This window comes from Budorcas taxicolor, chromosome 13, assembly GCF_023091745.1.
Source record: "Budorcas taxicolor isolate Tak-1 chromosome 13, Takin1.1, whole genome shotgun sequence".
NCBI classification, from domain to species: Eukaryota; Metazoa; Chordata; class Mammalia; order Artiodactyla; family Bovidae; genus Budorcas; species Budorcas taxicolor.
Window position 1 is genome coordinate 46,205,166 of NC_068922.1, and position 15,453 is coordinate 46,220,618.

General features: G+C 55.2%; 1 protein-coding gene across 4 annotated transcripts in view; it reads left to right on the forward strand.

The window, feature by feature from the left end:
- LARP4B (La ribonucleoprotein 4B) overlaps window positions 1-6,090 on the forward strand; it is an 84,407-nt gene extending 78,317 nt beyond the window's left edge. For all 4 annotated transcript variants that reach the window (XM_052651363.1, XM_052651362.1, XM_052651360.1 and 1 more), the window contains 3 exons: window positions 1,722-1,840; window positions 1,937-2,051; window positions 2,796-6,090. In XM_052651363.1, coding sequence (XP_052507323.1) covers window positions 1,722-1,840; window positions 1,937-2,051; window positions 2,796-3,068 — 507 coding nt within the window. In that variant the 3' untranslated portion in view covers window positions 3,069-6,090. The remainder of the gene's footprint in view (window positions 1-1,721; window positions 1,841-1,936; window positions 2,052-2,795) is intronic.
- Window positions 6,091-15,453: the final 9,363 nt, after the last annotated feature.

The following is a 15,453-nucleotide window of genomic DNA, read 5'->3' on the forward strand; positions in this document are numbered from 1 at the left end:
GGGTCACTCCTTAGCAGTGACTCCATCCTGGGGATGACGAGCACTGTGGGCCCCAGGCGCTCTCTGTGGCTCTGCTGCCGGCAACAGCAGAGGGACTGAGCTGCTGCCAGGACCAGGGTGGGGAGCCGGAACGCCTCGCCCAGCACCCCGCTGAGCTCTCGGCCTGGCTCTCACCACCATCACCCCCATGCCCTTTCCCCCTCCCGCCATCGCCCCACCTGCTGCCCCCTGATCTAAGTCAGTATCCCCAACTCTGGGTTGGGGAAGGCATTGCCTGGCAGACCCCATCCATAGCATCTGGACCTGGGGAAACCTGCAGAGACCGTTAGTGCCAGGCAGGGTCATGGTACCCTTTAAGCCAGGTCTTTAGTTGTCTCATACTGGTGTGTGATTACTGCTCCTGTTTTTAGCCTTCGAGATTGAGAGGATTCCGCATTTTATTTTAGAAGCACTTAGTAAACTTGATGTGCCCTGTGCGTCACTGTATACCTTAAACTCCAGATAGTGATGTCTGAGGTGTCAGTGCCCTGTGGAGTGATGGCAGAGTTGGTACGGCCAGTCCTAGCTTCATGTGGACCCCATTCCCCTCAAGATGGACAGAGGAACAGGACAAGCAGGCTTCTACCTTGTTTCAAAAATAGCTTTAAAAAAAATTCTTTTTACTACTTTTTTTTTTTTTTACATTTCAAGTTTGTGTGAAATTTATCTTGAGGAAAGAAATGCTGCTTTTAAGAAGTCTGAGCCTGATTCTAGCTGGAAGGGCCCGTGTCACTGCTTCTCAGCAGAAGACCTTGGTGGCGTGTAGGGCCCTGGGAGGCCCAGACAGGACCGGTTCTGACAGCACAGCAGCACCGTATATGCCCTGGGCGTGAGGGAGCTTTTACACAAAGGGGGCATTTCCATGCCCGTGTTTCCATCACCCTTGAGTACAAAATCGTGAGAGATGATGGTTCTCATGGCCCCTGGGTTGCCATTACCACCTCCCTTGTGCCTAGGTAGCCATTCCCTCCTCCAGGAGGAGGTATCTACCTGACCCAGGGATTGAACCCTGGTCTCCTGGGTGGGGAGGGCAGTGCTGTTTCCTGCAGAGTTCTCCCTTCTGAACTTTCTGTCTGCTTTGAAGAGCGAGATTTTGAGAAAAGGCCTGTTGGCAATCAGGCTCCCTTCCAGCTCATTATTTGTTCTGTCGCCTTTTTTAATTAAGAAAATGGCTGTGTGTTTGAGTGGTCACTGCCTATCGCCAGGTGTCTGCCTTAAACGGACTAAGTCTCTTTGCTTCCTGTTGAGTCAGGAGAGTTCACGTCAGCTTTCAGGGGCTGCTGGTGAATTCAGGTGGGAACTGCCGCCCTCACCCCTCGAGGCACTCAGGTTCAATCAGTGTGGAGCCATGCACTGATGTCCCTGCAATGCTGAGCCGTGCTGGACTCTGCTGGGGACTCTGCGCCGTAGATGTGAGAGTTCAGGTGCCGGCAGCTCAGATGAGTGCGGTCTGGTCCCTTTGGGATGGTGGGTGTGCCAGCCGCTGTGCTTGCACACACAGGAAGGCTGGAGACCGGTGGGATCTGCCCAGAGAAGGGGCGGCTGCAGTGTCCCCTCTGCCCAGGATTGGCCCAGGCCTGCTCCCGAAGACGACGGACACCATCACTGTGTGTTTAAGATCATTGACAGAGTTCTGCTGGCCGTGCCTCTGTGCGATGATGAACTGTTCTTCGTGGTTTCAGAGCCTGAACGCAGATGCCAGCACGAACACTCTTCCTGCCGTGCACCCGCGAGAGCCCTTGGCGCCCTGTGCCACGTCCGTAGCCTGCGAGCGCACCCCCTCCCCTGCCCGCCCGCCCGAGTAAGTCCGGCCATGCCTGGGGCCCCGCGCCCAGTGCCCTCTGCGGGGCTGCCCACTCATGTCCACTCATGCATGTGCCTGGTGGCATCTTTTCAGGGACGCCAAGGTGGTGGAGAAGCAGAGGGAAACCCCGAGTGTGGACAGACCGCCTCCTGCCCTGGCCCTGAGCACCACTGCAAGTAAATCGGTGCAGGTGAACGGTGCCGCCTCGGTACGTGCCCGCAGGGGTTGGGGGGTGCCCAGGGGCTTCCAGAGGGGTGGCCATGCACGGGCACAGCAGGCCCTCTGCACAGGGTACCAGGGCCTTGGGTGATAATTCCAGCTGACCGCTGTGGCTGTTCATCACCTGAGGAGCTACGGCTTTCAGCTCCTGTGCCTCGTGGATCAGCGGGCCCCCCATCTCCCACCCTACTGCTCTTCCTTTCATTTTTAAGTTACAAATGGTTGATGGAGATGACAGACTTTAAATGTCCTCTTCTGTCATTTAGCCTTCATGCTTCCACTTACCTGGAAACCCCCTCCCCTTTTTTAAGTTGTTACCTCTGACTTTCCTGTATCACACCTCCAGCCCACCACACAGGCCGGCTGTCCTCTTCCTCAGTCCTGGAGGCCGCGTGGTCAGCAAAAGCAGCTGCTGCTCTCTTTCTTGCAGCTGCCTGGTGTCTGCCACCTCTTTGGGCTTGCCTCGGAAGTGCCCACAGGCCAGAGGCTGGAAGGAGTTCAGTCTGCACTCTTCTTCTCCATGCCTTTTATCCTTTTATCCATTTTTACAAAGTATTTGTAGAGTGTCTTGGAGGGAAAGTTGTGCTCCAGGGGAAACTCAGTCGTTGAAATGCAGGAACTCTTCATTTAAGATACTTCTGAATGTGGTTACAGCTGGAAACTTGTACCTCTGCCTCTGTGAACCTGATTCTCAGATGTCATCACACTAATCCCAGAGTTGTCCGTTTCCCAGGAATTGCGAAAACCCAGCTACGCAGAGATTTGTCAGAGGACAAGTAGAGAGCCACCGTCTTCCCCGTTGCAACCCCAGAAAGAACAGAAGCCAAACCCGGTCGGCTGTGGGAAGGAAGAGAGGAAGGTCATGGAGAGAGACCCCCCCGCCCCCAAATCCAGCCCAGGACCACCCAAAGACCAGAGGAGGCCGCTGGGCCGCCGGCCGTCACCCCCAGGCTTGGGGCGGCGTCCGCACAGAGAACAGAGCCCCCCACCCAGGCCCCCTCAGTGAGCACCGAGGTCTGGGAGGGCTGCGAGGAGCTGAGGTCGCCACAACTAGGCACTATCCTGCTCGGACGTGAGTGAGCCGCTGGCTAGGAGCTTGCAGTGTAGATGAGGCCCACAAGGTGCCTGCAAGTTATTTTTCTTCTATGAGTCGGATTTCCCCCCTCTTGAAAAAAATCTATTTTTCAGGATTTAATTAATATAAACCTTATTTTAGGTTGGTGCTTAACTGGAGGTGATGCATAAGTCTGATTTTTTTCAGGATAGAAAATGCATTTATCCTAACAAATTGATATTTTTTATTAAGCCTCCATGTGGCTATGAATGCAAGCTATATATATAGTGAGTTTTTCTAAATTAAGCGGAACTATGCTACTTCATTTTTTAAAATAACTGGTTAGCAAGTGCGTATCTCTAAGATGTCCAGGCCGCCGGGTGAAGCTGAGGACCGAGGGAGGAGGACTGAGGTGATGCTGTGAGCGCAGCTTGGGAGAGCGGGCGGGGCTCGCCAGCCTGGGAGCTGCCCTTCGCTCAGAAACCTAACAGGTGGTTCTAGCATTTTCTAAGCAGAGTCCGGTTTTGGTCCACTGGGCAGAGTAAGCCTGCACAGCCCTGAGAGCCCTCTTGTCCTGCCAGCAAGTAACCAGCTCCTCACTCTAGTCTCAAGTGGTTGTTATGTAAGACAAACTCAAAGCACATTGTGAATAGAACTCAAATGAAATATAAACTTTGTAAGCCCACTGACATGTTACCGCAAAATTGTACCCTGACGTTTTGCTCCCGCAAGTGGGTGGGGAGTGGGTGGGGAGGGCGTGGAGCCTGCCTCACAGTCGGCCTTCCTGCCCCTCCGCCCCCCCCCCCCACTCCCCAGGCCTCCCGGCACCCCCCCAGATCCTCCCGGCCCCCGCGCGAATCGTGGGGGAGGCGGTCATGGTGCCCTCTGGTGGCGGAGGGTTCCAGCCCACTCTCCTTACCTCCAAGACAGGGTCAATGATCCCTTCTCCAAGTGCTGCTCTCCAAGAACACGCATGCACTAGCTAGCAGTTGATAATAAAGTTTAACATAAATTATTTTGTTTTAAAATGCCTAAATTTTTTCTTTACGTATTCTAAGCAGCAGACATTAAAATAAGAATATTTCCTGCTAAATGTAACCATACAGTTTATTCCACAAAATGTTATTTAATAAGACTGAGGGTTTTTTTTTTTAAGAGATTATTTCCATCCAATATTTAAAGACTTGAATTTTATTTAAACTTGAAAATGACTTTGCCTTAACTTTTGTATAGGACAGCTTAAGAGTTCTGAGATGGGCCTGGATTGGCATGAGTGGGGTCTGCTGTCACGGTGTCACTGGGTGAGCACTGTAGGGAGGACTAGCAGCCGTGTTTGTAATTTTCCTGGAAGATCTTACACAGTTGATCTTTTTTCAGATTGTTGAAAAATCCTGTAAATGCAAATAGTCGATACTGTATTAAATATGTGCACTTGGGAGTGTGTGCTTTGCTTGTACAGTTGTAAATAATCAGAACATATTAAAAAGGTACCCTAAAGAGAAAAATCTGATAAAAATTGATATATTATAAATGTTACTATTGACCTGGATGTAGATAAACTCAATGTTGTGGTTTGAATATTATTTTAATTTGTTGAAGTTTTTTTTTCTTTTTCTCTTGTACTGGTGTGTTGAACTGATTTCTGCCTCTTTGCTGCTGCGAAAGGGAGATGGAAGTCTGATTAAAACCTTCAAATGTTTTCCTGCTCTTCTTAAAAGTATGTTAAGTATGTACTAATCACAGCTAATTGTGAAAGGGTTTTCAAAATATAATCTGTCAAGTGGAAACTGGCAGGATATGCAAGTGAAAGTGAAAAATAATCTCTTTAGAATCACAAATGGCTAATAAGCATGACACGCCTGAGGAGGAAAGCAGGCCCGTCTCCTGGAGAGCAGCGTCTTTGTTCAAAGGCCTGGACACCCACACGGTGCTCGTGTTTCCGAGGCCCCTGAAAGGAGCAGGGAATTTACTTCATTATAGTTGTGAGATTGCTGACTAAGAGTTTGAAATGATTGACCTGTTCCACTGAAACCAGTGCATACTATAGGAAGAGCTGGAGAGGCCCAGGACCCCGTGATGTGGCTGCCGGAGGAGGGAGCGATGCAGCATGTTGCCCTGAAGTCCAAGCCCCGTGGAGCCCAGACACTGGTTTTCAGTAGGCCCCTCCCTGGAGGGCCATCCGCGCTGTGTGGCCCTGTGACAGCAGCCGGGCCCCCAAGTGGTGTGACCCATTGGTCACATGAGGCCTCAGCTCCCACAGCCTCGAGTCTAGACTTCACTTGGATGTCATTTTTATTGCATCCTTTTTAATTAAGCAAGGGTGATACGCCAAATAGCCATGTAATGTCCCCCAACCCCGCCTTTCTGAGGTTCCTGAGATTTTTCACTCACAGAAAGCATGGGGGTGTCTGGCTTCCTGCCACATAGCATCTCTCTGCGGGCAGTCCCTCAGGTAGAGTCAGAGACGGCGGCACAGACGGCGTTCTCCTCGGACAATTGTGCAGTGTCGTTTGGAGAGTTGGGGGGAGAGCCCCGCCCTGTTTCACATGAATTTCGCACAGTCGTTGCTCTCTGAGAGTCTGTGTCATGCTGTTTCTGATCAGGCCCTCCTGTAACCACCACTGGCGGTCGCTAGTGTGGCAAGAAATATGTCACGTTGCCACATGGTTGGCCACCATGGCGCCACGTGGAGTCTGCACTGGGGCCTTGGCCTCAGGGCAGGCATGGCCAGAGTCTGCAGCCAGGTCTGAGGAGCAGCGGACGATGGGCCTGAAGGAGCAGCCGTGGCGCCAGCTTGCAGGAGGGCAGGGGCACGGACGCCTCGCCAAGGCTTCTGTTTCTGTTCTACTTTTTTTCATTAAGACTGGAATCAAGCTTATGTGTAAACTATTGGTAATTTAAGTTTCCTTTTGTGTCATTCAGTGTAAAACTGTCTAATTTGAAAAAATGTAGGTTATGAAAAATAAAGATTTAGGCACTGTTTGGGTTTTCTTTTGACTTTTTTAAAATTATAATTTTCAAGAATGCAACTTTAAAAAAAATAGTATTTTGTCTGATCCCATGTATGTCATGAGAATGAAGTACGGGTTCCATCGTCTCTTAAGTCCTTGCAGTGGGAGTGCTGTGCCCTGTGGCTCAGTTGTAAGCCTGCAGGGTGGGTGCTCCAGCAAGTATTGGTGAGGATACAGATCGTTAAATCCAAGGTTTACCACGAGAATAAGTATCCCTCTGTCGGGCTCTTCTGTTTCTTCTGTTAAATGTTCTTAACTCAGGAAATGCCCACATAAAAGTCACCTGGGTAGAGATGGAGCCGTCATGTTCAAATCCTAAGTGAGCCTCAGAAACTGTGATGGACTTGACCCTAAGTTCAGCAGTAGCCCACACCCACGCTGACCCCTTGGAGCCATCCCATGCCTGCAGTAGCTGAGGCTTCTGGGCCTCCCAAGGTCTGTTCGGAGACCAGGTCTTTTTTGATGCAAAAGGTATTGTCCACAGCATGTGTGACCCACTGAATTAGCCTAAGACAGCCATGGAGCCTGCACATGCTCGTGTGTGCATGGGATGAACACACACACCTGTGGACCCGGGATTCCAGCACCCTGAGGAGCATTGATTTCAAGCTGCTCAACGTCAGAAGCCCCTGGGGCCATGCTGAAGCTCTGGCTCTACCCCAGCCTAGGGAGCCTGGGCTGATGGGCTCGGTGGGGCCAGGGAGTGAGGCTACCTCCAGACCCCTTTGGTCTGCATCTGTCTGCCGACCAGTTGACTTTGGGGTCCTGGTCCAGACAGACGAACCCACCCCTAACCTTTATCCTCTCCCTACCATGAAATGCTCAGTCCTCAAAGTGGGATCCCCAGGCCAGGCCCCCCCGCCACCCCCATAACTTGAAGAAGTGCAAGCTCCCTGACCTGCTGGGTGGCACCTGCAGCAGGTCAACAAGATGTACACATGCCCCTCTCTCGGCCGACCCAGGGGCCAGTGGGCCTCCACGCGGGGCACAACCCCTGGGCCGAGGAACGCGCCCAGCACCCGGCAGGTGACGGTGCTGGCTGGGAGGGGCTCTTGTGGGCAGAGGGACCTGGGAATTCTCAGATGGCCCTCAGGGCAGCCATGCCACTCCCTGCCAACATGGGCAGGCCTTGGGTCTTGGGCAGCCGGAGAAAACCCAGTTCAGATTCCCGAAGTCATGCCTCCCCGAAAGTGGGTCAGAAGAGAGAGCAGTAAAGACGGGGAGCGAAGGGTGCCAGTGGGCTCTTGTCACCATAAGCAGGGTCAGGCTGTGTGCTGCTCTCTGGCTTCAGCCCCTGTGCTGACAGGATGCCACAGCTGACACCAGGTGTTTCCCTGGAGGTTTATGTTTCCTAAGAGGTGGAATTCAGTGATTTTTAAACTACTGAGTTGTAATCAACAGGTAACAGTAGTGTCAGGTGTATAGCGTAAAGATTAGAAACACGTGTATTCTGAAAGGGTCCCTAAGATTTTTTGTGATTAGAACATTAAACATTTACTCTCAGTAGCTTTCAAATACAGCATGGTTGGTTAGTCCCCATACCATACAATACATCCCCAGGTCTTAATTACCTTAACCTCCACCCACCACTCACCCCTGCCTCTGATGACCACCAGTCTGCTTGTTGTATCTGTGAACTTGGTTTGGTTTGTTTTTAGGTCCCACATGTAAGTGAGATCACAAGAAAAATTAGGACAGTGCCCTCAAGGTCCATCCCCTATCTCAAATGGTAAGATTTTGTTCTATGACTAATGTTTCACATTACCTTCATCCAATAATCAGTTTCTTTATCCATCAGTGGACACTTAGGTTGCTTCCATATCAGCTATTGTAAATGATGCTGCAGTGAACATGAGAATGCAGATGTCTTTTTGAGTTACTGTTTTTCTTTTCTTCAGATAAATACCCAGAAGTGGGATTGCTGGGTCACATCGAAGTTCTGTTTTAGCTTTCTGTTTGCCATAGTGATTGCACCAGTTTGCATTCCCACCAGCAGTGTCTGAGGCTTCCCTTCTCTCCATATCCTCACTTACACTTGTTTGTTGTCTCTCTCAGGGCCATCCCGGCAGGCATGGGTGAGACCTTGCTGTGGTTCGATTCACACCTACCTGGTGACTAGTGGTGTGGAGCATCTTTTCATACATACCCGTTGGCCGTCTGTGTGTCTCCTTTGGAAAAATGTCTAATCAGATCCTTTGCTCAATTTTAAATTGGATTATTTGGGATTTTTTTGCTGTATGATGAGTTATTTATACATTTTGGACATTAACTCCCTATTGGATGTATGACTTACAGGTATTTCCCCTATTTCTGTAGTTGCCCTTTCATGTTACTGATGGCTTACTTTTCTGTGCAGAAGTTATTCCGTTCGATTTAGTCCCACTTGCTAGTTTTTGCTTCTGTTGCCTTTGCTTTTGATGTCACATTGCTCCTGTGCTGCCCTCAGGAACGAGTCACCACGCTTCGTGACAGACATGGCCAAGGTGCTGAGCCTGTGCCCCAAAAGGGGGCATGTCTGACCCCACGCCTGCACCCCAGTTCTGTCACCAGAGTGGACAAAGGACACCCAAACCTGCAGCCTCTGTCCTCAGCTTTGTCCCTATGGACAAGCCTGCACTGTGGACTGGGCTGCAGTGATTTGTGCTCTGGGTGAACACACATGTGGGTTCTAACCTGGACTGGGTCAGTACCCAGGTCCTGAGGTGGCCCCAGAGGAGGCAGCCATGGGCTTACTCGGCCTGCGGGCTTCCAGAGGGTGCAGGGGGGTCATTCTCAGGCACTTCCTGGCCCTTCCACTTGGCAAACAAGAAGTTGGCCTCAAAGTATGGGCTGCACGTTTTTGTCTAAACTTGTGCATTTTTCTCTCCTCCAATGGAGGCCTCTTTGCTTGTGACCCCAGGAGACTTCCAGACCCCTCGAAGCACAGTTAGGGTCTCCCCCCGCCAAACCCCGTGGCTGAGCCTCTGGGTCCCCAGCACCTAGGCAGAGGAGGAACCGCCGGGGCTGGGTCCTGGGAAGTGAAGACGGGGGAAGTAGAGCCATACTTGGGAAGAGCCAGGGTGCCTGACGCTAGGAGGCAGCCCGAGCTGGAGGACACCCCAGCCCCCTTGTAGGGCCGCCACCCTGCCCACCTGCCCCATCCCTGGAGCCACTGCTCTAACACCCAGGGTGGCGCCCACACCCGTGGTCCCGCCTGGCCAGGCTGAGTTGGTTAAGATTCAAAGACCATCCGTAAATTCAGACTTGGGTCGGGGGAGGCGGTAAGGCCACCGTTATCCAACTAGATTAGCCTCCATATAGACCAGACAAGGGGAAAGCTGGATGTGTGGCTAAACCCAGGGGGCTGTTGTGTCCAGTGGTCCCTCTGGCCATCTGGGCTCCTGAGGTGCTCCCTGAGCCTTCAGCCCACCCTCACCTCATGTGGAAGTGTTTGTTACTTGGCACCCATTTCATGCCATCAAAGTATTGCTGCTGCAGCAAACACCACATACAGAGGCGTGGACAACACACGTTGATTTCCATGCCGGCTGGGCTGCTTCCTGGTGGTTCCACTGTCTCCCCAGCCTGAAAACGGTGCCAGTCCTGGTCCAGTCACCAGGGAGGATGGAAGGTGCTGGTGGAGGGTGTGGGCAGATGGGAACCTTGTGCCCCTGGCAAGGTCACTGCCTCCTTTAGTGACCTTGAGAGGTCTGGAGACATGTGATGTCCTTAGGGAGGGGTTTGGAGGGCAGGGAGGAAACAACCCTTCCTAGGTTCTTGGCACCCTGCATGATTCCCATCTGTGAAAAGGAATTATGTTCTATCTCCCTTTTTAACGGGAAGACCATGAGGACTGAGTTTTCACATTGAAGCATTTTAATCAGTGCTTTGAATTCAATCTCTTAGGTGCTGCCCTGTGTTCCTCTGGCCTCATCCACAGGATGATGCCCCCAGGAGTTTGTCCCTTCATCACTGGCTCCATGGGGTCTCCTTCTTGGACATTAACTCTCTCTCCCAGGTCAGCACCCACTGCCTGCTTGCTGTCAAGGCCGTCCCCAGGGTCCACTGACTCCTGAAAGGGGACAGTAGCGTTCTGCTCCTACTCTGTGGGGAAAACCCCGACCTCTTGTCTCTTCATCCTACTTCCACTGTCCCCGGCGGCGGCGGGGGCAGGGGTGCGGGGGTGCGGGAGCCTCCCTGCTCCCCGCCACCTCCCCGGAGACGCTGCCACGCTCCTATCCCCTTGGACCGGCATGAGGGGCCTGGGTGATGTGTACCCGAGGGACTGTCTAAGCTGGATCCTGATTCTCCCAGTCCTCCTTGACCCCTGTGTGGAGCAGCCTCAGAGATCAGAGGTCAGACACGTGAGCTCAGCTGCTCTTGAGGGCGACCAGTGTGAACGAAGGCTGGAGTGGCCGGGTCCGCGGGCTGGTAGCGGCGTCGTCATGGGAACACCGGCCGGCTTCCTGCAGAGGCTCGGCCACGGCGGGACACCCCCACCCCCCGCCTCCGCCTCCCGAAGTGACGGACTCAGAAGCGGTGAGGGGGCACGCCCTCGCTCCCTCCCTCCCGGGGCCGAGTGCTGCGCGGCGCGCACGGGTGCTCGGCGGGCTGGGAGAGCCCGGGAGGGAGCGGGAGCGGGAGGGCAGCGCGCGGCTGTCGGACAAGGAGCCTGCGCCTTCCATCCGGCCTCGCCCCAGCCAGGCGCCCGCGACAGGCGCGCTTCCTGGACGCGCCCCGAAAGCAGCCGCGCCCGAGCCCGGGAGCGTCGCCCTGTTAACGGGCGATGAACCCTCCAGTGTCTGGTTCCAGGTTCCTGGCCGGTTCCTCTGGCGCTCGTGAGAGCTCGTCAGCTGAGCGCGGAGAGATCCGCAGTGAGACTAGGACACAGCCGCGGGCGCTTCCTCTCTGCTGCTCCGGCTCCGGGGAGAACCCCGCCCGGTCCACAAGCCACACGCGCCTCAGGCACGGATCCCCGAAGGCCAGGGAGCCGCTCGGCCGGGCACCCAGCGCGGCGAGGGGAGCGGGGCCGCGAGAGCGCGGGGGTGCGGACGAAGCGGAGCGCCACGGCCGCTCGGACGCTCGGGGGAGGAGATGGGGGTCATAGGTCACGTGCGGCGGGCGGTAGGGGCCGGCCTTCCTCGCTGCGGGAAGTCGCTCCCGGCGCCCCCTGGCCGAGCTCTTTTCTTGGCAGCGCGGGGATCCGGGGGACTCGGGGGCGGGACCTGGGGTGGGCGGGGACTCAAGCCCTTCCCTTCCATCTGGCCGAGTTCCCGCTGGAGGCACCTGTGCGCGGGGCTCTGCTGACAATGCCGGAGGGCGTGGACTGGCTTTCGGGGTGGAGGGCGGCAGCGCCGCCTCCCACTTTCTGCACAATGAGCTTGGGCCCACCGTCCGGCACCAGCTTCTTGGCGCTGGTTAGGTTCCTTTCAGCCCCAAGCATCAGCTCTGATTCTCGTCTGAGAAGCAGGGGCAGGCTGACCAGGCGTGACTGACGCCCACTGTGGACCTGGGTAGGGGGCAGGGAGGGCGGAGGGCATGAGGCTGCCCCATCCCCGCGCCGGCTTCCTGCACAGACCCACCCAAAGTGGTTGAAGCAAGTCCTGGGGCCAGCGCCACAGAGAACCGTCTCTGCTGCAGAGAAGCAGATCTTCCCCCCAAAACCTGGGCCACACCATCCAGCAGGAATAGGAGGCGTTGGTGTGACTTTAAACTGCCTAGTAGCCAGGCTATGTTGATTTGAATGAATTTTATTTACTCAGTTCAGTTCAGTCGCTCAGTTGTGTCGGACTCTTTGCAACCCCGTGGACTGCAGCACGCCAAGCTTCCCTGTCCTTCACCGACTCCTGGAGCTTGCTAAAACTCAGGTCCGTCAAGTTGGTGATGCCATCCAACCATCTCATCCGCTGTCGTCCCCTTCTCCTCCTGCCTTCAATCTTTCCCAGCATCAGAGTCTTTTCCATTGAGTCAGTTCTTCAAATCAGGTGTCCAAAGTATTGGAGCTTCAGCTTCAGCATCAGTCGTTCCGATGAATATTCAGGACTGATTTCCTTTAGGATGGACTGGTTTGATCTCCTCAGTGTTTACTGAGTATGCCCCAAACACCACCAGTTCAACAGTTAATGAGTATCAAACATTATCCATTCACAGTCACATGTACCTTGGTGGGTGATTGTGTTTCAGGACTGTGCGGCTCCCCCTTTTCTCAAGAGCCAGCAGCTCAGGGCCAGTGGCCACCCCTGGGGAGCACTGGTTTTGCTGATCCTGAGACTGTAAAGCCACAGGGCTAGCAACTGATGGAGGTGCCCACCCCCCTGATAGCCAGATGTGGCCCACCCAGAGCAGGGTTGTGATGGGCAGTGGCAGGGAGAGGCCCCACCAGCCAATGTAGCCACCTTGGCTTTCAATAGTCGATGGTTGGAGAAGGACCAGCTTGCAAAGAAGTACCCGAGGAGGAAGTAAAGAGCAAGTGTGTGTAGGTGCTGGGCAGGTTATGGGCAGAGATGGTTTTCTTTGTAGCTACAGCTGTGTGTCTGCACAAGTGTGCACAGGTGCATGAGATAGAACAGGAGTTGAAGCCTGAGAAACCTATGTCCATTGCACAATCTAACGATTCCTCCAGTGAGCTGGTTGGGGAGCTCCCCACCTGACAGCCTAAGGCACAGAGGGCTCGCAGCTGCGGCTGAGTCATCCTTAAGCCGCTTCTCTCGGCTGAGGCAGGGGCAGCACAGCTTCACACACACCCTCCCACCATCACCACAGGTGAGAAGCCCCGGACAGTGTTGGCTCCTGGGCATGGCGTCCTGCCAGCAGTCCAGTGAGGCTGAGGGGATGTGTCGGGGGTCCAAGTTCTCCTCCATCACTTAATAGCTGGGTGACCTCGGGCATGTCACCTAACCTCTCTGAGCCCCAGCTTACTCACCTGATAAGTGAACTGACCTGTCTGTCCCCTCATACCGCACTCACACAACTCAAAGAGATGCCAGACTGAGCAGGGTCTTTGAAGAGGATCAAAGGTGACTGCATGAAATTGCTGAGACTAGGACCAAGGACTCCAGTTCATCCTCGCCTTGCTTGGGGGACAGCAAAGCCCCCTCTCTCACCTCAGAACAGGTAGCTGCACCTCACAAGGACCATCTGTCCATCCAGGACCACCCAGCCCCAGCCCTGGCCACCCTTCCTGCCCACGTCCCATCAGCCTCAATCCACCCCCCACACAGACCGGTTAGTTCCCTGGGGAGGTGGTGACAGAGCCCTCGGCCTGTGTCGGCCTGGGGTCTGGCCTGAGTCCAGCCCACGGGAGGCCTGGCAGTACCCCCGAGCCTTGTGTCACAAGACGCCCCTGCCTGGAGGTGCAGAGGCTCCTGGTCCTCGGTGAGCCCTGAGGCTGCCCAGTCCAGAGACCCACACGGTCCTCACAGCTGGGGGATGGGGCTCCCTCCTCAGGCCTGCAGTCCTGCTCCTGGTGTGGCGGGGGCCCACCTCCTGCCAGCACCTCGGGCCTCCATCTGCCCCACAGGGATCCCAGTTGGTACCACCCACATGCCGTGCCCCGCCAGACTCTGGTCAGCCTCACGCTGTGGAGGGCACCCTGTTCAGTCCAGGCAGCTTTTTGATTTGTGCGAGTGGGTGTGAGCTGTAGACAGGCTGTGTGCCCTCCAGCCAGCTGACCAGGGCAGCAGGGCCTGGGTCCAGGTTCTCATCCGGCCTTACCCAGAAGACCTTGGTGCTGGCGTGAGTAGCCAACTGCCCACCTGTGTGCACACAGACAGGACTCACGCCAGGCTCTGCAGTCCTGTCACCCGTCCCTGTGTGAACCCCTTTCATATGGTCTAGCAGGGACTGAACCCTCAGTAGAGGCTGGGTCCCAGGGCCTGTGTGGGAGGCCTCATTCATCGTGTGGGCTTCTTCCCTTCCTGCTCTGCCTGCCGGGAAATAATGCTTCTGCAGCTTCTATTTCAATGGTGGAAATTCTGATTCACTGGCACTGAACCCTCAGCGAGGCTCTAAAAACGGCACTTCCGAGGCCTGACTCAGTGGTTAGGAGGCATTTGCCGAGGAGGAGGGAATGACTCACTCTCTCTGCACAAGGATTGGGAAGGTCCTTTGACCCAACTCAGGAGTCCGATGCCAAGTTTGGGCTGATCCCCACCCAGGTGAGGGCAGAGAGATGTCACCGCAGACCCAAGTGTGGGAGCAGGTGTCCCTGCCCTGAGGGTTGGGTTCCGTTCACTTCTCCCAGGTAGGTGGGGACCTGCCCCCAGCAGGCATGACATTGGGGTGTGCTCTGTCAGCGGAGCCATGGTGTGTCGGGGGATGGATATAGAGGCAGGGTGCCCCCCTCAACCAATGGTCAGGGCAGACCTTGGGCCCAGAACAGAAGGTGCTCAGGTTCTGGTTTCAGGCTCCACTCTCATTTGCTCTCTTTTCTCCCCTCGGCGTTCAGACCACAGATTCACATCCTGGGAAAGTCTCGTTAAGGTGAAGACTCTTCAACCCCAGGCCTCCGCCTCTGTACACCGCCCCCCCTTCCCCTCGCCTCTCCCTGCCCTCCCTACTGCCCAGCCCTGGGGAGCTGGGAGCCTGAGGGACTTGAAATAACCTGCTCTCAGGAGCCCATGTGTGCCTGACTCGGCCAGGGTTCCCCAGGGAAGAGCTAAAGCCAGTGTTTCGGGCACAGAGGTTATCTGGGAGGTGGTCACAGAAGAGCCAGTTCGGGAGACAGGGAGGGGCAGCAGAGCCCGGAGCCTAGTCCAGCCGCCGGACAGTTGTGGGCACGCCTGGGGCCCCTGGAAGAAGAAATCTGGGACCTGCTCTCCACCTCCACACAGACACTTCCACTGCCTTGGAGAGTGGGGCTGGGTCTTGGGTGATCAGAGGGGGTGCCTGACAGCAGGCAGGACCCAGGTGGCCATAAGGTGTCCAGGCTGTGCCGTTCAGCCACCTTCTCCCAGGGAGGCCAGCAGAGGGCTGGGCTGACAAGTCTTTCAAGATGCTTGGCAAATGCCAAGGGCCCATCACTATAGGATGAGAAGGATAAATATCAGGTACCGTGGGGGCCACAGGTCTGCCCACCTATGCAGGATGGGGGTGGGGTGCAGCTCCGCGGGGCGCCACCTTCCACGAGAAAGTGCTCCCGGCATCCAGCCTTTTGCGAAGCTGCGGCTCTTGCCTGAGTGCTTCCCTGGCCGCCTGCCAGGCCCTGAAGAGCAACTGCTGATGGCTTGGCCGGGGGTCTGCACCTGATTGATCAATAATCCAGGAGCGCGAGGCGTATCCTCGGGACTGCGGTCAGCCTGGCCCTGGGCAGGGCTCTGCGGACTCTGCACTTTTCCCTCGGTGAGCCG